General features: G+C 44.4%; 1 protein-coding gene across 1 annotated transcript; it reads left to right on the top strand.

The window, feature by feature from the left end:
- Positions 1–2,418: 2,418 nt before the first annotated feature.
- On the top strand, positions 2,419–19,621 carry LOC308088977 (uncharacterized protein; the record flags this gene model as incomplete). The annotated part of the gene is made up of 6 exons (XM_080433558.1): positions 2,419–2,483; positions 2,769–2,917; positions 10,094–10,279; positions 17,221–17,730; positions 19,131–19,226; positions 19,521–19,621. 6 exons carry the CDS (start codon positions 2,419–2,421, stop codon positions 19,619–19,621), a joined length of 1,107 nt encoding a protein of 368 aa, XP_080289684.1.
- Positions 19,622–22,144: the final 2,523 nt, after the last annotated feature.

The raw sequence follows: 22,144 nt of genomic DNA, 5'->3' as shown, positions 1-22,144 counted from the left end.
TTGGTGTTTACAAAACACCAAACCGTTTGAAAATCAGATGGAAATTGAGCACGCTATGGTTATTTTAAAGTATATGCTCCATAGACATAATGTTATGAATGACTGTTTCAAGATGGCCGCCATGTGGCAACGTCGTACTCCATTGGCCAGCAGCGCGGGTGAGTCATCTAGCCTTTATATATATCTATGTTTTGCGTGTTGTTGAAGGCAAGGGGCCGGGGGGGGCGGGGCTGGTGACGCCTCTAGTTACTGCGTCACATCCTGGACGGATAGCCCCGCCCACACCAAGCGAGGGGCAGACAGGCACAGCCACAGACGCATCGCGGCACAGATGGCTGTGTGGTTGACGGACAACGGATGCACGCTTATGAGAAACAGTTGCGTGCATTAGCGCAAGATGAGGATCAAGGAAACATTGAGTCTAAATGTCCAGTTTGCTAATTCACTATTACTACGACTACTTTTGTATTTTACATTTTTAATTTCTCTAAATAAAGAAAACATTGAGTCTAAATGTCCAGTTTGCTAATTCACAATTATTATAGTATTTCTCTAAATATTATAAACTTTCAAATATCATTTATGAAAAGGCTACAGTGGAAGTCTGACTGACGTTTTTTCCTTTTTTTACTCTCTTGGTGTGGGGATTATCTGCACCGCACCTTTGCACAGCACCTTTATTACAATTGAAATTCATATAAAATAAAAATAATCCCCAAAACCTGCTTCTTGAACTCACCAATTTGTGAACCTGTGGCCTGATGCCATGACGTGAATTCTCCTCCGGGGGTCAACAAAGGTCTATTTTGGGTTGATGGTCCACATAGCAAAGTGTTGATATTTAATTAGAAAGGCAGAGAATATTTGTCATTGTGCTTCAATTCCAAAGGTGCTTTATTTTCAAACAAGCAGCAATCTTTTGCAGTCACTTTTGGGACAATTAGCAGCATTTCTTCGCAAGTTAAGTTAGTGCAAGAATCACACAAAAGTATCAACTCATTTAGATGTAGGTTTATGGTTTCCCATGGACTATAGCCGTTTCAATTTCTCTTCTTTCATAACAGATACATACGCGCGCGATACATACATGTGCCAGATAATCCCCACACCAAGAGAGTAAAAAAAGGAAAAAACGTCAGTCAGACTTCCACTGTAGCCTTTTCATAAATGATATTTGAAAGTTTATAATATTTAGAGCAAACTGGACATTTAGACTCAATGTTTTCTTTATTTAGAGAAATTAAAAATGTAAAATACAAAAGTAGTCGTAGTAATAGTGAATTAGCAAACTGGACATTTAGACTCAATGTTTCCTTGATCCTCATCTTGCGCTAATGCACGCAACTGTTTCTCATAAGCGTGCATCCGTTGTCCGTCAACTAGTGATGTGTCGGTCATGATCGATTGGCTCATAAGAACTAGTTCTTTGCCGTGAGCGTGAACGAATACGTTCATGACTCGAAACCGTTGCGTTCACGGGTTCGTTCATGCCCCGCCCCCCCTGATCCGCAGGGTCGCACACACACACACACACACACACACACACAGGAGGACGGGAGCTTCAGCGTGCTTCCCGCGACAGACAGGCGGACATGCATTGCAAATTTTGTGGATTGAAATGAAGCACTGCTGTTGTGTTGTTAGTGTTGTATTCATTGTTCCTGTACAAAAGACCGGTGGTGACCAGATAGCACAACATTTAACTATGAAAGAAATACAGACAACTAATGATTGTCAGGTCACGGACAATTAACACGTTTCAGAATGAATGCAAGATGCAATCTGTACAGCCAACCACATAGTATAGCCAAAATAATAATAGTAACCAGAATGAATAAAATGTTTGAAAATAGCAGATCTACAAGCTCACAATGCGTTGTGAGCTTGTAGATATAAAATAGGGCTAAAGTGGTAAATGTATGTTTTATAATGTAATGTAATGTAACAAGTAACTAAAGTTTTCAAATAATTGTAGTGGAGTAAAAGTACAATATTTGCCTCTGAGATGTAGTTGAGTAGAAGTAAAAATACTGATAATTGAAAATACTCAAGTAAAGTAAAAACACTTTATTTATTTATTATTTATTTATATTTATTATTAATTTAAATATATTACTTCTACACATTATATTACAAAGAAGATGGTGCAATTAGATCGTGAATGACAGTGCTGTGTTTCTGTACAGAGTAGACTGTGCAGTCATGTCAGTGTAGTCAGTGGGATCAGATGCACACAGTTTCATGCAGTTAGCGTAGCGCATCGCATACGCTCCGCCGGGACCTGAAGCGGAACTGAACGAGAACGTGAACGAATCATTTGAACGAGTCTTTGCCGTGAACTGAACGAGAATCATTCGTTCACCGAAATGAACTGTTTTTCCCATCACTACCGTCAACCACACAGCCATCTGTGCCGCGATGCGTCTGTGCCTGTCTGCCCCTCGCTTGGTGTGGGCGGGGCTATCCGTCCAGGATGTGACGCAGTAACTAGAGGCGTCACCAGCCCCGCCCCCCCCGGCCCCTTGCCTTCAACAACACGCAAAAGGCCCGTTCGCGTGCGAAACACGTTTACACGACCGGAAGTAAGTGCTTTGTTTTTTTCATGGCGTTGAAGAAACGTCGTGGTGAAGAATGTGTGATAAATCAGGTAGAATGTGTAAAATAGAGTCTGTACGGCTGTTGGTAAATGAACAGCTGACGTTGGTGGGAGAGGAGATATTGTGTGTTTTGGAAAAACAGCGTGGTGATGTTTGTGTGAAGCTTGTCAGAGTGGTTGTGTTGGAGCGCCTGAGTGCGGCTGCAGAGTTCATGTGCAACCTCTTCCAGAGAGAGATAGAGACACTAGAAACTCTGCTGGAGAGACAAAACAAACTGCTGCACGTGATGCTACAGCCACACATCAAAATACACAGAACAGGTTTGCTGCATTTATACCACATGTTTACCACTGTTGGACTGTACATACTCAGGGCTAAGATACTTAAAGCTAAGTTAACATGTTTACCACTGTTGGACTGTACATACTCAGAGCTAAGATACTTATAGCTAAGTTAACATGTTTACCACTGTTGGACTGTACATACTCATAGCTAAGATACTTATAGCTAAGTTAACATGTTTACCACTGTTGGACTGTCCGCTTCCCCTGGGTGACTAATTACACTCCTCTGAGAGAAATATAGCAGCTACAGTCAAAAATAACAACATCTAAAATCATCTAGACAAGTTCAGCTATTGGGATATCTAAGAATTCCATGTCATTCGTGCATATATGAGAAGGCCTGGTGTTTCGGGCATCAACTCGCGAGTTGAAAAACAGTAAAAACTAGCTAAATAACTTGGCTGATTTTTGTTTTTTTCCATATTAACACAGTTCGAATGTTGAGGAAGCTTTCAATCCCAACAGATATCCGTTTTATAATCATTAATTCGTTTAAATTACATTACAAACACAGCAGTGTTTCTGTGTGTTTCTGTCGGTCTTGTGGGGGCGGAGAGTGGTTTTAACTTGCAGGGACAACATTAGCATGAGTGGTTTTGGTTGGTCGTTGGCCCATTGTTCTCCGGTTACAAGCCTAATCCCCGCCCATCAGTTTCGCTCCTCTCTGTGGTGGTGTAAAGTTACTAAGTACATTTACTCAAGTACTGTACTTAAGTACAATTTTGAGGTATTTTACTTTACTGTAGTAATATCCACTGGGTGAATATTCAAACTGAGGCTGAAACTAACTTCACAACGGTGGGAAGCGGCTAGCCCTGGTCCAGAGCGTTAGTGAGAGGGAACTCACTAACGCTCTGGACTAGGGCTAGGAAGCGGCCAGTATTGCGTTAGTCTTTTTCGGGACAGAATCTAGTTGTATAAACAATATAACGTTGTAGCGAACACAGCAGCTAGGTGAGGGCAGCCCCAGCTAAACAGCAGGCCGCTCGATGTTCGTATGGAAGTATTTCACTGAAGATGTGGACAAAACGGTGGAGTAACGAGGCTAGGAGCTTAGCATTGTTAGCTCGCCGCCAAGCGTCATGGCAGAACGTACACCTGGTGTTTGCATTTCTCCATTTACAACTCGTACATCTACATAAACGTTCAGATTTCAAATATTCAGTGCTTATCTCATGGCCACGGGTGTTATAATTATGTACGGGCCCTCATAAGTACCCGTATCTTCCGTATTGTTCAATAAAAAGCATTTTGATCCGATTGACGGCCATCTCCGTTTTTTTTTCAACTACGCGGCCGTATCGGTTGGGGGGTGTATTGCACTCCTGATACGTTATAACTATGAGAAAATGGCCGCCGATCGGATTAAAATGCTTTTTATTGAACAATATGGAAGATATGGGTACCCACCCGAAGTGAATGGTAACATCCGTGGTCATGAGGTAAGCACTTTATATTTGAAATCTGAACGTTTATGTAGATGTACGGGTTGTACGGGTTATCCCCTGATACCGCCACAGATCTTCTTTTCTCTACTCTATCCTCTTCTCTCGACCATCTCTGTCCCCTCACCACCAGGCCTGCACGCCAAACTCCACCTGCCCCCTGGTTGTCGGACTCAGTGCGGACTGAGAGACGGAGCCTGAGAGCGGCTGAGCGCAAATGGAGAAATGGCAACCTCCTGGAGGACCTTCTCACCTTCCAATCTCTCATTTCTACTTTTTCCTCCTCTCTATCAGCTGCTAAAGCTGCTTTCTTCTGCACTAAAATTCAGGCTTCTGCTTCCAGCGCTAAAAAACTCTTTGAAATGTTCTCCTCTCTCCTGCAACCACCACCCCCTCCTCCCTCCTGGTCCCTCCTCCCTGACGATTTCGCCAACTTCTTTGACAAGAAGGTGAACGATATCCGATCCTCCTTCCCTCCTCCCCCGGCTGGTGCCCTGCGCACTACCCACACCCGTCTGCCTGCCACCCCCCCCTCTCTACCTTCATCTACTCCTCTTCCCCCCCCCTCCCCCTCTCCCCCCTCTCCCCACACTCCCCTAACGAGGTCCTTCTCCTTGTTACCTCTAGTCGCCCCACCTCATGCTCTCTGGACCCGGTCCCATCCACTCTGCTGCAGTCTATTGCACCTGAACTTCTTCCCTTCTTAACCCACCTTATTAACACCTCTCTGACGTCTGGCTATTTTCCCTCTGCTTTCAAGACTGCCAGAGTCACCCCCCTCCTGAATAAATCGACACTTAACCCCTCTGAGATCAAGAACTACAGACCGGTTTCCCTTCTATCCTTCCTATCTAAAACTCTCGAACGTGCTATTTTCAAACAACTGTCCTCCTACCTCCACCAGAACAACCTCCTGGACTCCAACCAGTCTGGGTTCAAAGTGGGTCACTCGACAGAGACTGCCCTCCTGGCAGTGACGGAGTCGCTCCATGCCGCTAGAGCGAACTCTCTCTCCTCCGTCCTGATACTCCTGGACCTGTCTGCAGCGTTCGACACGGTGAACCATCAGATCCTCCTCTCCACCCTCGAGGGGATGGGTGTCTCAGGCTCTGCACTCTCCCTGTTTGCATCCTACCTGACGGGTCGCTCCTACCAGGTGATGCTGAGAGGGTCTGTGTCAGAACCACACAGGCTCACTACTGGGGTTCCCCAAGGCTCGGTTCTGGGTCCTCTTCTTTTCTCTCTCTACACTACATCTCTTGGTGCTGTCATCCACTCCCATGGCTTTTCCTACCACTGCTATGCCGATGACACCCAGCTGATCCTCTCATTCCCCCCCTCTGACACACAAGTGGAGGCACGCATTGCTGCTTGTCTGGCTGACATCTCGGAGTGGATGTCGACGAACCACCTGAAGCTCAACCTGGTGGTTCGTCGACCCTTCCCCTCCCGGGGAAGGGCTGTCCGCACCAAGACATGGCCATCACCATTGATAATGCTGTGGTGACGTCAACTCGGACTGCGAAGAATCTGGGTGTGACCTTGGACGATCAACTGTCGTTCTCGGCTAACATCGCATCAGTGACACGGTCCTGCAGATTCCTCGTCTACAACATCAGGAGGATTCGCCTCTTCCTCACGGAGAAGGCAGCCCAGGTGCTCATCCAGGCTCTTGTCATCTCCCGCCTGGACTACTGCAACTCCCTCCTTGCTGGTGCTCCGGCATCAGCCATCAGACCTCTGGAGCTTGTTCAGAAAGCTGCGGCTCGTCTGGTGTTCAACCGCCCCAAGTTCTCCCACACAACTATCCTTCTCCGTTCTCTGCACTGGCTCCCCGTAGCGGCTCGCATTCAGTTTAAAACCCTGGTGGTTTTATGCCTACACCCCTGCCCGACCACTTCGGTCTGCCACCTCGGGGCGACTGATTGCCTCGTCACTCAATAGTCCTTCTGGTCGATCGACACGGTCAAGACTTTTTTCTGTTCTGGCCCCACAGTGGTGGAATGAACTTCCCACTGATGTCAGGACAGCAGAGTCACTGCCCATCTTTCGCCGCAGGCTGAAAACCCACCTCTTCAGGAAACACTACCCTTCCTCTTTGCCTGGCCTACTTGTTGTTAACTAGTTGTATGAACTCTTTTTTTATTTTTGTATTGTTTTATTGGATCTTGTTTAGTCGATACACTTATTTGTTTTCGCTCGTGCTCATTTGATTTTGCTATTTTGTCTCATCTGTTTAAGAAAGTAGGTAGCTGATATATTGCACTTTTACCTTAGCGCTAGGTATACTCTTGGTTGCTTGTTTTTGCAGGAAATGCACTTAAGACTTCTGGTGATTAGTAGTTTCGTTCCCTACCTATGTTGAATGCACTTATTGTAAGTCGCTTTGGATAAAAGCGTCTGCTAAATGACTGTAATGTAATGTAAATGGAGAGTGCAAACACCAGGTTGGCGTTAATCCAGGACCTAGCTGGTGCGTGTCTTTATCATTAGTAGGTAAACCTCGACTATAGTCGACTACCAGTGGGTCAAATTTAGTGGTGGAAGAAGCACTTGGTGGTGGCAATACCACAATATAAAAAGTAAAAGGCCTGTGCTCAAAATGTTACGTTCAAGCAAAGTAAAAGTACAAAAGTATTGGCATCAAAATATACTAGTACCTAAAGTAAAAGTACTCAAATGTTTGAAAATAGCTGATCAACAAGCTCACAACATGTTGCAATGCGCATTGTGAGCTTGTAGATCGGCTATTTTCAAATAGCCTATGTATAAAATACCTAAAAAAAATTACTTAAGTACAGTACTTGAGTAAATGTACTTAGTTACTTTCCACAGTAAAAATCCGAAAATGGGGGAGTGATTAGAGGAGTGGCTAGGTTGAATAAATTACCCATTGTTCACGCCCATTACCTGGAGTTGAGAGGTGCTTAGAAGTGGAAATTCTTTAGAAGGGATTATCTCAGTTTGGACTATTATAGATGACAAGATTCAAATGATCACATCTTCTTCAAATGTGTTCCAATTTCAATGAATGATACATCATATGAAAGCTTATATTCTGTACTTCAATCTGTAAAAATGCCCCCTTGCTGCCTAAAGCACTGTACCCGCTCACATATTTCAGGCCGGATGGCTAGCGGTATGGAGCCTTCTTGTGGCGGCCCTGTTCTCACACATTTCACTGTACCACCCACTTCTCTGCAATTGCTCATTCCTTTCTATTCTTCTTATTGTTATTTTCGAGCTGCGTTCACTTCCCGCGTTCGCGCGTCTTACATGTGGCTATAACTTTTGAACCACATGAGCTATAAATGCAAACTTGGTGTCTAAATCATGTTTTTTGACAATTAGAAACACTAGATGTCAGGGCCGCTTCGCGGCCCTCACATCTAGGCCCGATCTGTCCAGACAACACTGGCCTAGTCACTCTGCACACACGTCATGCGAAGTCCAGCCCCTCTGACTGGGTGTGGCTGGACCTCTATTTTACATATTTCAAAGAAATATTAGTTTTGAACATTTGTTTTACTTACCTTAATCTTTGTCATTTTTGGCAAACGTGGTGTCTACTTTATGCTTTTTGAGCATTTGAAACACATTGGAATGCTCATATATATGATTGCATCCATCTAGATCACTCTGACTTGCTTATTACAAATATGGCCACTATACCAGACATGTTATGTAACATAAAGTTTCATCCAGATTGAGTGTATACAGTAGTTGTAGGAATGAGATCAAATTCAGATCAAACTGGAGAAAACAATTTAATTGTATTGAAACAATATAATATGACTATAGAACCCAAAGTATACAGCAACAGCCAGTACAGTATGCACATCAATGCTCAGCATACATTGAACACTATCATAATAGTCAAAGGTGTATGGAATTTGAACAATGTGTTTATTAGAATCAGAAAAGTGAATTGCTAAACAACAAATGGTTGCTAGGAATTTGTCTTGGTGTTACTACAACAACAGAACAGCTCTGCAATAACTGATACATACAGTACTGCTCCGCACGCACGCACGCGCACACACACACACACACACACACACATCATACATCTATATATCGAAATGCAACAGACTCCAGCTTTGCAGCATTTGCTGTGTCCACCAAATGACTTTTGCAGACACAGTGGAGGAGGATAACGCACGCTTTACTGGCATCTACAAGATGGGTCCAGTAAGGTTCCCAGGTTCTGACACTTGGGTTTGAGGAAGGTTCTCAAGGGACCTGGGACCATTTGACCAACATCAGCCTTCCCTGACTATGGGAAAAGGAGTGCAGGTATCTCACAGAAACCCTGGTCACCCTCACCTTGGAGCCTGAAAAGATCAACTCCAATTTCCATGTCCAAAGATTGGAGTGTATGGTCATCATATACAGCAAGAGCTGTGGCCACAGCAGAGTAGATGAATCCTGACAGTGGCTTTTTTCAGTCCCTCAAGAGCATTCCTCTCACCCAAGCTGCACTGATTCAGCATGTAAAAACTGCTTCAGACCAGCTTCTATTGGATCAGACCTTCGTCCAACAAAATATCCCAGATTTCAATAGGTTGGGCTGGTACGGGGACTCCATTACTAAGACTTGTGAACCTTACTGGATCTAGCAGGTGCCAGTAAAGCTGTTGCTGTTGTAACACCAAGACCATATTGTAAACAATTCTATACACCTTTGACTAGTATGATATCATACTAGTAGTGCTAGTCAATGGTGTATAGAATAGTAATAGTATATAGTATTACATTTTATGATGAGCATTGTTGCACATACTGTACTAGCTGTAGCTATATCATTAGGAATGAGTTCTACTCTTAAATCATTTTATTGTTTCAATAAAATTACATTGTAAGATACATTGGTTGTTTCATAACATTGTGGCCATATTTGTGATAATCAAATTAGTGTCCTAGATGGATTAAATCATAAAGATAAGCATTCAAACATGTTTCTAATTGTCAAAAAAACATGATTTAGACACCAAGTTTGCATTCATAGCTCATGTGGTTCAAACGTTATAGCCAAAGACTTTGGCAGGTGGCGATATTGGATTTGGCCACTATGATGACCCTGAAGGTCGCTGGCTCGGGCACCCTTGCTAAATCATTAGAGCATGCCCTGGGTTACATTAGGGACAAATGTAGTGCTTTTAGATTGATTCGCACAAAAATAGCCCTATGGCCCTGGACTTTATTACGTTTTTAGCGGTTTCTTTTAGCTGTTCTGTCATAAAATAGAAAATTAGAAATGTTACACTTTACTGTTTCCCTAAACATAAGTATTCTGAACATTTTGAGCACCTCAGTAAATCTGTAGCTCCAACGGTTTACCATGTTGGACACTAGTTACGGTCTTTTTAAAAAGGGCGTAGTCATTTTCGGGTATTTCGTCCCGGATAGAGAATTAGTCAAAGTTCCTAAGTTGTTCCCTGGGGTCATATTAGCCAAGAACAGTTGAGATGTTCTCTCCTAAATTAAGTGCATACATATCTTAGCCAGGTCCTAGACTAGTATGAGAAATCCTGGTTACCACTGTTTGAATCTGTAGGTAATTTTAGTATTTTCAATACTGAAGATTTTGACCAATCAAATTAATAAATATATGTCGAATGAATGTCATCCAATGAGAAAAACTGTTTGAGTTGTTCTGCTGAATCTAATGCTACATCTTTTCTCCTCTTTCTGTATGTTTGTAAAGAGGTTTCCCCTGAGAGCTTCCCCAGTCTGGTCCAGGAGGAACCACAACCTCCACAACATGAGGAGAGGAGCTCCAGTCTGGTCCAGGAGGAACCACAACCTCCACAGATTAAAGAGGAACAGGAAAAGGAGGCTGATGTGACAACATTGACATTACTACACAGTACGGGCTGTGACACTCTCTCAGGTAAAAAATTAAATATCACTTTATCAATTCTACTCTAGCAAGACTAAGTCTAAAAGCCCCTAGATTATGTTAGGTCAGATGGGTGTGTGTTCAGAAACAAGGTCAAGTTAGAGTTTCTAGGTGTTTTTCACATACTCAATACAGTGATCCCGGGCTTGTAGCTATGTATTTCCACCGAATGTTTGCCTATTATGAGATGTCCAGAATAGGGACGCTAAGGTTAATTTGGTTAAGTTTAAAGGTGTTTATTATACAGGGTTGGTTTACTTTAAATAGGGAAGCCATTCTAGTTAGCAGGAAATGGGTTTGGATACTTGTAGAGGAGGTGAAGGGCATTTCTCTCTTTATTGTGAAAATAAAATTGGTATTTTAGTTGCATCACTAATATCCACTGCAAAAATCAAACTTCCCAACAACCTGTTTCTTTGACAGAGCTTTCCACCTCCACATTAAATCAGAAACTGACCAAATGTTTTCATCATGCATTTTACAACACTTTTATCCTACTTGAGAAACATTTTAATTGGACAGGTGAGGATTTTACCACAGCAGGCTGTACAAATACCAGGGCAAAGACCTGCTGTTTTGTGCCAGCTGTACCAGTGCTACTGCTGTGTGTCAATCTTCTAAACCAATCAGATGTGCTCCCAATACAATTAACATCACTGTAGGGGTGCAACAGTTAATCAAACTAATCAATTTAAAGGGTTACTTCAGATTTTTTGAGTATTTTCTGTAGGAAATACTTACCATTAATGTAGTGGTTGCAAAGGTATTAATTGATTGCCCGAGTCCCGTGGTCTGAGTTCTGGGCCGGTTCTGGTCCGGTTCTGATTAATATGAAGTAGTTCTACCTCGTCGATCTAGTGGTGGCCGCTCATTAAAAAGGTCCACCCGGGGCCGCCCGAACCTGACCCAGATCTGGTTCGCGACTGCGGGGTGCAGAGACCATTCTGAAAACTGAGTCTTGCTTCTGGACAGAAGATCGGCTCCCCTGTTCAGAAGTCCAGGGACATGAGAGGCGTTGATTGACTCCAGGTGCGTGCTGCACCATAGTATCAACCTCCGTGCCAAACCGTCCAAGGTAGGAGACCGCAGGCCTCCTTGCTTGTTTATGTAGGCCATGGTCGTAGTATTGTCCGTCTTGACCAAAACGTGACAACCACTGATGCGGGGTCTGAAGTGCTTTAGCGCCAAAAAGACCGCCATCAACTCCAGGTAGTTGATGTGGGCCGCCCTCATACTGCGGTCCCACACACCCCTGGCCATTCTGCCCTCGAAGGTGGCGCCCCAACCTGTCAGACTGGCGTCGGTGGTTATCATCTTCCTGGAGATGATCCTCCCCATTGGAACGCCCTCTGACAGGAAGGAGACTACTTTCCATTGTTGAAGGGACTGTATGCACGCTGCGGACACCGTTACCCGGCGAAAACCCTGAGTTACCGGGACCCCGAGGGAGCCCACCCATCTCTGAAAAGGTCGCATGTGCAATCTGCCCAGGCGTATCAAGGAAATGGCCGAGGCCATGAGCCCCGCCGCCCTCATGCAGATTTTGTACTGGACCTTGCGTCCCAGTTGAAACATGGCTAGACATCTCAGAAAGGAACCTATCCTCTCCTGAGACAAACGAGCCCAGAGAGAGACCGCGTCCAGCTCGATACCTATGAAAGTAGCGCGACGGGACGGCGTGAGCACGCACTTCTCGAAGTTCAGTGTGAAACCTAGGAAGGTCAGGTGCGACACCACTGTACTGGTGTGATGACATGCCTCCTGATACGAGTCCCCACTCAGTAGCCAGTCGTCGATGTAACTCGCGATGCGAATACCCCTCTGCCTCAGGGGAGCTATCGCTGCCTGAGTACATTTCACGAACACCCTGGGACTTAAGGACATTCCAAACGGGAGGACCAGGTATTCGTACACATGACCCTCGAACCGCAGGAATTTCCTGTGCGGTGGGTAAATAGGGATGTGAAAGTAAGCGTCCTTGAGATCTATTAAGCTCCACCAGTCGCCCTGACGGACCGAGCGTAGTAACGCCGCCGCCGTCAACATTTTGAACTGAAAAGTTTTCAAATACCTGTTGAGAGCTCGTAGATCCATGATGGGACGTAATCCCCCCCCTTTCTTCTTGACCAGGAAGTATCTCGAGTAGAAACCGAGCCGGCTTTCTCCTGGTAACACTTCCCGTACGGCGTTCTTGCGTAATAGGGAGGCTATCTCCTCTCGTAACGTCAGCGCCGCTTGACCACTCGCTCGTGACAAAAGTACTTTGTCGGACATGGGTGGTTTTGTGGAAAGCTGCAGCCTGTACCCCTTTGCTATTGTACGAAGCACCCAGGGGTTGACGTTGCATTCTTTCAAACGCTCGATGTGTAGTGTCAAAGGATTGGGGGGGATTGTTATTGTAGTCGTACTCACATGATCCGCCATCTTGGCTGCACTCGTTGGCATGGCTACCGTGCTTGTTGTTACATTCGTGCTCATGGGCGCGGCCATTTTTATTGTCCTGGCTGCACACGTGGGACCGGCCATTGCTATTGTCGACACGTGTCTGTAAGTGGGGGCCGCCATCTTGTTTAGCGACACGTGTTGAACAGCTGAGGCGGCCATTTTGGCCCCCCCCACTGTCATTGCGACAATAGTTTGACTTTGTCTTACCTTGTGGCGCCGAGGAACATTTTGGCGTGACCCATGTAGCATGTGGCGGTTTTGGCCCGCCACAAAGCCTTTGTTCTGTCCGGAGATCACCATGGACCCCCCAAGGGGGGTCCGTCACGGTCTCCGGCTCATTTTCATTTCGACTGTTTTTAGTTGCAATTTTTTGTTGTTCTTTTTTAATACAGGAGCATTCAGTAAAAGCACAACATTGGCAACAATCACAGGAGAAACAATAGCAGACACACTCAGACGATCTGCTGTGGCATGTGTATGTGTATTTTACAATTTTTTTCTCTTTAACGCATGCACACTCAGACAATCTGCTCCGGCAGTGTGTGTGTGTGTGTGTGTGTGTTTTGCAATCTTTTCTTTCTTTCGGTGCTCGGCGAGCGATCCTCCGTCGCGTCTGCTAGCTCCGTTGAAGATCTCCTCCTCTTCCTCGGTGACCCGTAAATGAGGCCCGAGGCCACTAGATTCAGGTGCGAATCCCCCGTCTGAGGGGAGAGGGAACCGGGGGAGAAAACTTCCCTGCTTTCCACGCAGGGAGTGACAGTGTCACCTACGTGTCCTGGCACCGCGACCCTTGTTGGAGCCTCTCTGGCTGGGTCTGTTCTGTGGGGGGCAAGGGCGGTCGTCCTCCCTTCGGTCCCGCTGTTCTCTGGCAGCAGGTGGAGCGGAGGAAGACTGGGCCTGGCGAACTGGGCCCTCCTGCCGGTTCAACGGCCTACCTCAGTCTGGCTGTCGTGCAGGACGGGACTGGGGTCTGGGGGGAGGTGCTCTGGATGGGGCTTGGATGCAGGACAATGCAGCCTCATCCTGCAGGTAACCCATGGCGCCTTGGAAAAGATTTCCTGGGGTGACTTTGAGGTGCAGCAAGTTTTTCTTGTCATCAGGGCCGCGAAAAGTAACATGGTCGAGCCATCGTGCTCTTTCGTGGGTGACGCAGAGCCCCAGCACTCTGCCCGTCCACTCTGTGGAGTGTTTGTTTAAGCTGATCATCTCCTGAGTGAGGCGCCGCATCTCGGCCAGCTGCTCGGGTGTGGCGGCGTCTCCCGCCTCGCTCAGAAGCACCTTCAGGGAGCCCTGCAGAAGAGCGGCGGCATTGAGAGCCCTGCCGCCCGATGTTGACGCCTTGTAGACGGCTTTAGTAGCCGCGGAGCCAGCGATGTCCTTTTCGTTGGTGAAGATAGGGATGTCTTTCACCGTGGAGAAAGGTGTCTTCTGGCCGCGAGGCTGGCTGTGGCAGAGGGAGATGGCTAAGGTGCGATCCATGGGTGGGGGGGGGGCCGAGGCCCAGTTCGCCCGCACCCGCACAGTCGATGTCGAACCGTAGCCTTCTGGGATCAGCGTCGGGGAACGCAGGAGCGCCCCAAGACGAGGAGAGAGCCGCAACGAAACCCTTCGCCAGTGGAAGTTTGCTTTTCTTGGCGACTTTTTCCTCCACTGAGTCGAGTCCCTGAAACTCCGAGGTGTTAGCAGGGGTCTCGTTGATCTCGTCGCCTGGCCACTTGAGGCCACATCTGATGGTGGCTTTTTTATAGAGCTCCAGAAGGGAAATCTCACCTTTTTCGGCCGGTGGGGGGGCTGTGAGCGCCTCAGCGTGAACAAGGACAGTGTGGAGGGTCCCAGCTGGGGCTGGGGGGGCCGCGGTCCGCGGTGAGAGCGTCATCCCTGACGACCACCCCGTCCTCCTCGACCTCGTTGACGACCAGGTAGTCTCCTACGTCCTGCTGCTCGGCTTGGTAGGGAGTGAGGACGTCGTCATCAACACCATAATCGCCGACCGAAACGACGCTCCCCGGGGTGGAAGAGTAGTGGGAGGCCACACGGTGTTCGGTGTGGCCCCCGGGTGGGGTGGGGGGGGGTCCACGCAGGGCTCAGTAGCATATTCGCTCCTCGGAGGAGAGCGAGAGCGGGGGGCCTGGGTAGGCTTCGGTGGCTCCAGAGCCCTTGCGCAGCTAGCTGCTGCTGAAGCATGAGGCCGACGAGCAGCTTGGGTAGCAGGTATGCGGTCCGCAGATCGCCGGGAAGAGAAGTAGTGGCGGTCGCCGCCGCGCTGCTCCTCGTAGTCCTCGAACAGGGGCTGTGAAGGAGGCTGGAAAAGGCCTCTGGCCTCGTGGAACCGGTTCCTGCGCTCGGACGAGTTGAAAGATGCACATTCGAGGCATCTCGGGTGTAGCTCGTAAGCGGCGTCCTCACCGTGGGCGAGGCCCAGGCAGGAGACGCAGTGGCTGTGTGTGTCCCACTCGTCCAGGAGCTGAGGACAGGAACGGGAGCCGCAGCGACGCAGGGGGTAATCCTGCCGGTCAGATACGGCAGTACGGCGTCGAGCCATGTAGAGGAGGTGGCGAGCTAAGCTACTAGCCACTAAGGTAGAAGGCTAAACTAGGCCGCTAGCTGTTAGCGGAGCCAACAAGTGGATAGGTTTAGCGTCTTTTTCTTTCTTTCGAAGGGCTGTGCTTTTCCTCGTCCGGAAAAAAAACATAGCGGGGAAGAGGGAGAGAAGGAGTTCTGGGGAACTCTGTGGACCGCGAATCCTACCAGTCGCTATAGAGTTTTGATGACCCGCAGAACTCGTTCTTGTTTGTTGATTTGCGTGAAGCTCCTTCACCGTAGGCAGAGGGAAGCCAATAGAATGACTTCCGCATTCCGGTCTCCTTTAATGCCTTCGGGAAGGGACTACCGGAAAGCGACGGAAGACCCATCGGGCCAAAAAGGGTTTGGCCCTGAGGGAGTTGATGTGAAGCTTCTGTTATCATCGCCAGAGGGCGCTGTTCCCATATGTGAACAACGAGAGAGCAATGTAGCAAAACTACTTCATATTCATCAGAACCGGACCAGAACTTGGACCACGGGACTCGGGCAATCAATTAATACCTTTGCAACCACTACATTAATGGTAAGTATTTCCTACAGAGAATACTCAAAAAATCTGAACTAACCCTTTAATAGATGTTTTTTAAGGAATCATTGATTTTAGGAGGACATTTTGAAATTTACTTTATTTTTCCTTATTGGATCACTAAGCCCAATAGGGCTGCAACAGTTAACAACTTTCAACCTGTTATCTCAATTTTTTTACTTTCAAAAATACCTAAAACATGGTATCATGTTGTGAGCTTGTAGATCTGCTAGTTTTGCATGACATCATTATGATAAAGTATGAAGTAGGGCTCTAGTTCTTAATCAGATTAATTCATTTTGTCAATTATAAAATAAATCAATAAGAATGTTTTTGCGTCGATTTGTTGATATATGTATATAAAAATAAAATAAAAAAAACATGAATTGTTAATCAGCACAGCCACCAAAGATGTTTTGGGGGGAAATAATTCATGATAATTTATTATCTACTCTGTATGTGTACAGCAACCACTCTTGATGCTGCTCTCTGGCCGCTATCTCTCCCCCTCACTGGCAGCTTGTTGTGTGTATTTAGAAGACAATAGATGACAGATAAATGTCCAATTACATCATTAGACACAGTGACGAACAATTTGTTCTCCCGCCTCTATCAAAATGGTTAATTTTACTAACCATACTCTATCACACTGCAGTCCACTGGTTGAGAAGAGATTTGTATTTTATTAATATCTGTTTTTCAATTATACGCAGAAATTGGACTGCTCATGTGCGAGAAAGGGAAGCCAGCGGTAGAGTTGTTACAGAATACTACGACAGCATTGGTGCCATTCTAATTGAATTATTTCTGTTTTCTGGTGCAACCCAGATCACTTCCCCTCTTTGCAGTCTGTGTGTTTTACTCATGGAAATAATTAAAACATGTACAAAATATCACTGCTTAAACGTGAGTTTCAGAATCTGCATTTACTTTGATGTGTGATTAATTAATGGTACAGGACCTATAAATAGCCTATTATCAACAGTGTGTCTGAAAACTCTGCTGATGCAACAACATTATTGAAATTGCACTGTATTCTCCTCATTGACAGGTTTAATGCGTAGTGGAGTGAGCACAAGTATCGATATACAAACGGATGTTTAAGGGAGTTAATGTTCAAAGAGGTTTTATTTGTCACTCAATCATACAAGTATGTGCAGTGAAATATACAGTCCTAGAATTGTCATAAATACAATATCTTTGTGTCCCATGTGCTATTTTGCACACCTGCTTTCACAGCATGCATTCGTTGACGCATGCACAACTGGTCCGGTCAAACCCAAGTCCTAAAACTTTCGTGACAACCGTGTCTTCTAGTCTATATTAGATAACAAATTAAAAAATTCAGTGCTTTACTCTCATTTCCTCTTTTGTCTAGACTTCCTGTACCTCCCTGTGTTTAAAGAGGAGGTTTCCACTGAACAGCAGGAGAGGAATCCTAGTCTGATCCAGGAGGAACCAGAAGCTCCACAGATCAAAGAGGAACAGCAGGAGCTATTTCAAAGACCAGAGGCGGCTGCTGGGTCAACGCTGATATTACTAGCAGTGAAACATGAAGATGATGATGAAAACAGAGACACAGAGCCTCTAGCCAGCACCTCAACTGAACACATGAAAACACAAGCTGATGTAGAGGACTGTGGAACAACACAACCAACCAGTGATGGCCAGCTCCTCTCTTCACACTTTTCTGAATCTAACCCTAAAGACAGTGATGCGAGGGGGGAGACTAGGGAAGATCAGTCGGGTTTAAACACACTGAAATCACACAAGGAGGCACAACATGTGGAAGAACAAAGATCTTTGAGCAACCAGCTGTCCCAGGACCTGAAATCATCAAAACAAACTACATCTATGAGGAGTCACACAGGGAAGAAAAGCTTTAATTGTAGAGAGTGTGGCACAAGCTTTGGTCAAATGCGATATCTAAAACGACACATGAGGATACACACTGGGGAAAAGCCATTTACTTGTACAGTTTGTGCCAAAGGCTTTGCTCGAAAGGATGAGTTGAAGATTCACATGAGGACCCACACAGGGGAAAAGCCCGCTACTTGTACAGTTTGCACCAAAGGCTTCGGTGATATGAGCAATCTGAAACGACACATGAGGAGCCATACGGGGGAAAAACCCTTTACTTGTACAGTTTGTGCCAGGGGCTTTGCTGAAATGGGTGATCTGAAGAAACACATGAGATCTCATACAGGGGAAAAGCCCTTTACTTGTATAGTTTGTGCCAGGGACTTTGCTGAAATGGGTACTCTGAAGAAACACATGAGATCTCATACAGGGGAAAAGCCCTTTACTTGTATAGTTTGTGCCAAGGGCTTTGCTCGAAAGGATGAGTTGAAGATTCACATGAGCACCCATACAGGGGAAAAGCCCTATACTTGTACAGTTTGTGCCAAGGGCTTTGCTCAAATGGGTGATCTGAAAAAACACATGAGATCTCATACAGGGGAAAAGCCCTTTACTTGTATAGTTTGTGCCAGGGACTTTGCTGAAATGGGTACTCTGAAGAAACACATGAGATCTCATACAGGGGAAAAGCCCTTTACTTGTATAGTTTGTGCCAAGGGCTTTGCTCGAAAGGATCTTCTGAAGACACACATGAAGACTCATACAGGGGAAAAGCCCTTTACTTGTATAGTTTGTGCCAGGGGCTTTGCTCGAATGGATAATCTGAAGACACACATGAAGACTCATACAGGTAAAACAACAACAACATTTGTAGTTTGTAGCAAAGGTATTGCCTTGGTCAAAATGCACCTCTTAAGAAAGACAAGAGAGCAATCTGTTTGCTCTCTTGAATCATGAATCAAATAAGGAGTATGAGCTGACACATTATATATCAATACTGAACATCTTATTGCCGCTGTCGTGCAGAAACCTTGTATGTTCAAAACCGTTATTTTCAGGAAATGGAAAAAAGAAACTATGTTCAAACGGATCCAATGTAGTTATTATTTAGTCACAAGTTCTTCTTAATACTTTTCATTGGTTTACTATTTATAAAACTCAAAAGAAAAATATATTTAAATAGTGAAATGATCTCATGTACATGTTCACAACGTATAACATTGTGAGCTTGAAAATCTGCATTTTTAACTACTTTTCTGCAACACTGTCATACAATTAAGTATAAAATAGGGCATTCATTTAAGAGGGAAACAAAGCATAATTAAATAACATATGACAAACAAGGTTTCCTCCCCACAGCAACAATATTATCATTCTTTGTAGTACAACATTATATACAAAAATGATCATTTGTGTGTGTTCCAGCAGATGACAAGAAGCAGCGACAGTCCTCCTCTGATGGAGACCCTGTTAAAAAGAAAAGCCGAACTACCACCTCTGAACTGCAGGGGGCACCCAGTGACAGTATGGAGGACAAAATATGTATTTTTCTTTTTTGAAGTATATCTGCTCTATTAAAGAGTGGAACAATAATAGCCATTACCAGGCCTTACTTTAAAGAGTTTAGATGTCAAGCATTTATTTGTTTCTGGCCATTTTACTATTATTGCTTTTTGGCATCAAACTATCCATTACTAATGGATGATAATTCTTTGATGATGTTTATAGTTATCATTCATAAATATACCACTATTGAAGCATACGATAAAGGTTCATATTTGGATAATTGCATTGGATTGTGTATCATTTTCTGTACAGAGGTTCCTTCATTGCTGGGAGTGAAGGGTGACAACAAGTCCAAGAAGAAGGTGGCAGGCCGGCCCAAAGGCTCCAAAAGTGAAGACAAAGACTTCAGGTAAATCTAAAAATCACTTATAAAATGGGTTGATAGGTGTGGTATAATAACTAAATACCATGGCTATGAACTGAAGTCTAATGTCTTTGTACAGTTTTACTTCACTCACAACAATAAAAAATCTTGAATCTTGGATGTTTCTTTTTTTTTTCTATAGTAATGTTACATACCATTAATGCACATTATACACGTGAAAGAGAGTAGAATTCTTTAGTTTTAGCTCCTTGAAATTGCAGCGTCAAGAAAACAAGCAAACAAAAACAAAACAATAAAACAATTAAAATAGCTGAAAAATGTGTACTGAAAATAATACAGTAACAATTACACAATGTTTGGCTCCTTTGTTAGGTTCTGTGTGCAATGGGTCCTATCTCTGTTTTTATATCAGTGATGTAAAAAGTCATACATGTAAAAGTGTTCTTTAATAAGTTGAGAGTGAAACAAAACGAGTGCTCCCCTCCCTCTGGTCCATCTAATCTAGCACTAACTGTCTCAGATCATTGCGACACATGGCTCTATGGTGGCTGTCAGTGTGTCAGCCTGATTATTAGCTTTTCCTACGAATTCCCCACTAGGACTGGGCCATGTGGACACAATCTAATATCACAATATTATTGATCAAATAACTGAATATTGATATTGAGACGGTAGCTATATTGTGATGACAATGTTTTATGTATGTATTTATTTTTATTTTATAGCAGATATACCTGATTTCCCCCCCACAAATATAGAAGCATTTGAAGATTTGATAAAATAGCATCTAACCACATGAACCCTAACTTCCCTATTTTGGTCATATCATAGGTGAAAATTGGGTGAAAATCTCCCAAGCTCTATTGTGAGCTTGCATATTGGACATTTTTGGGAAAGAGATTATAACTGTCGAACTATATAGATTATAGAAGTACTGTGTATAGGGTTCAAGTAATTTAGTGATTAAAAGATCAACATCTAAAATCCTGATATTGGTATTTATTCTCTCTCTCTCCCTCTCCCTCTCCCCCCCCCCTCTCTCTCTCTCTCTCTCTCTCTCTCTCTCTCAGACCCACATGAAGACAGTGCCTCCAGTCATGTCTCACTACAGTGACAGTCTCTTTAAAATAGGAAAGTGTCCTATTCAACCATTTAACCCTTACTGTTTATTTCCTAAGGGCACACTTTGAGTTTATAATAATACTGAATGATTACTTAGTTTTTGGCTAGTAATGTTTATGATGCACTAAACATACTCCGCAAAGGACATATAGGAACATGCAATCATTTTGACTACAATATACAATACTCCTTTGTTAAGCAAACAATCTAGTGTTTGACATTTCTGTGCTGCATAGTTCTTAAGCAAAGTGTGTCTGTTCATATGCTGGTACAATACAGGCCAGGGGTTCATGCAATGGGTGAAGGAAACCTAGATTAAGTCCTTACTATAATGACCAGTATCCAGCCTCTGATTAGAGGGACATTAGCCTAAATATTGTGGGGTACATGTAATTGTTTTTTTTTTGGGGGGGGGGGGGGGGTTGAAGGGGGGGGGGGGTTTGGTTGAAGGAACTGTTTGTACCAGTATTTACATCAATAAAGGCCTTTCAGCAGGAAAAACGTTTTATTGTCCTTTCTATGCAAGGCGTTGTTATATTGAGATGGAAATTAGAAATGGTGTATGCTATATATATATATATATATATATATATATATATATATATATATACACACACACACACAGTTGCTGTCTGGCAGAAACCTCTTATCTCCATATTCTATATTCATTTTTTACTTAAATTAATGCCCTACTTGATCATACTACAGCATCACACAAAACCATCAAAAGCAGCATCCACGCGTTTTGAGCTTGTAGATATGATAATAAGGTTTTAGGTTTTTTTTATCCTCAAAAGTAACAGTTTTGAGTTTTCCACCCGACAGACGATATATATGACTGATCATGTTGATCTTTCATAAAAGGTCTGCACAACATGAGGTGAGATCCACAGGCATTATTCCACAGCGCAAATTTACTGTAATACTGTAATAATTCATTCACATCCAGATTAGATTAGATAAACCTTCGATTAAATTCAAACCTTCGATTAAATGCAAGTGTCATAGCAGCAACAGCAGTGGGAATGAAACAACAGAGGTACTGGCAAGAGTCAAGAACCAAGCTTGTAGATCTGATTTGCTATTTTGGCTACTCCTACATGAAACTGTCATTCGACCAAGTATAAAATAGGACACTCATTTATGAAAATGAAAAAGAACAAGAAATTCACAAGATGAAATGAGCAGATACAAGGTTTCAGTCCAACAGTGTGGAGTATTATGATTCAGTGTCCTCTAACAACAGTGACAAGTCCTAAATACTAAAGGTATATTATGTTGTGTTTCAACAGTTGATGTGTGGTTGGTTGACTTGACCAGCTGTGCAGTGGTGTGACTGGTTCAGAGGTGCTCTTGCTTTTCAATCTGTGTCTGGACCTCACTGAATTGAGACCGGGATACAAGTCAAGTCACCTTTATTTGTATAGCA

This window comes from Gymnoscopelus braueri, assembly GCF_963280865.1.
Source record: "Gymnoscopelus braueri genome assembly, chromosome: 7".
Lineage (NCBI taxonomy): Eukaryota > Metazoa > Chordata > Actinopteri > Myctophiformes > Myctophidae > Gymnoscopelus > Gymnoscopelus braueri.
The sequence above is the reverse complement of the archived record's forward strand: the minus strand, read 5'-3'. Positions and strand labels throughout refer to the sequence as shown.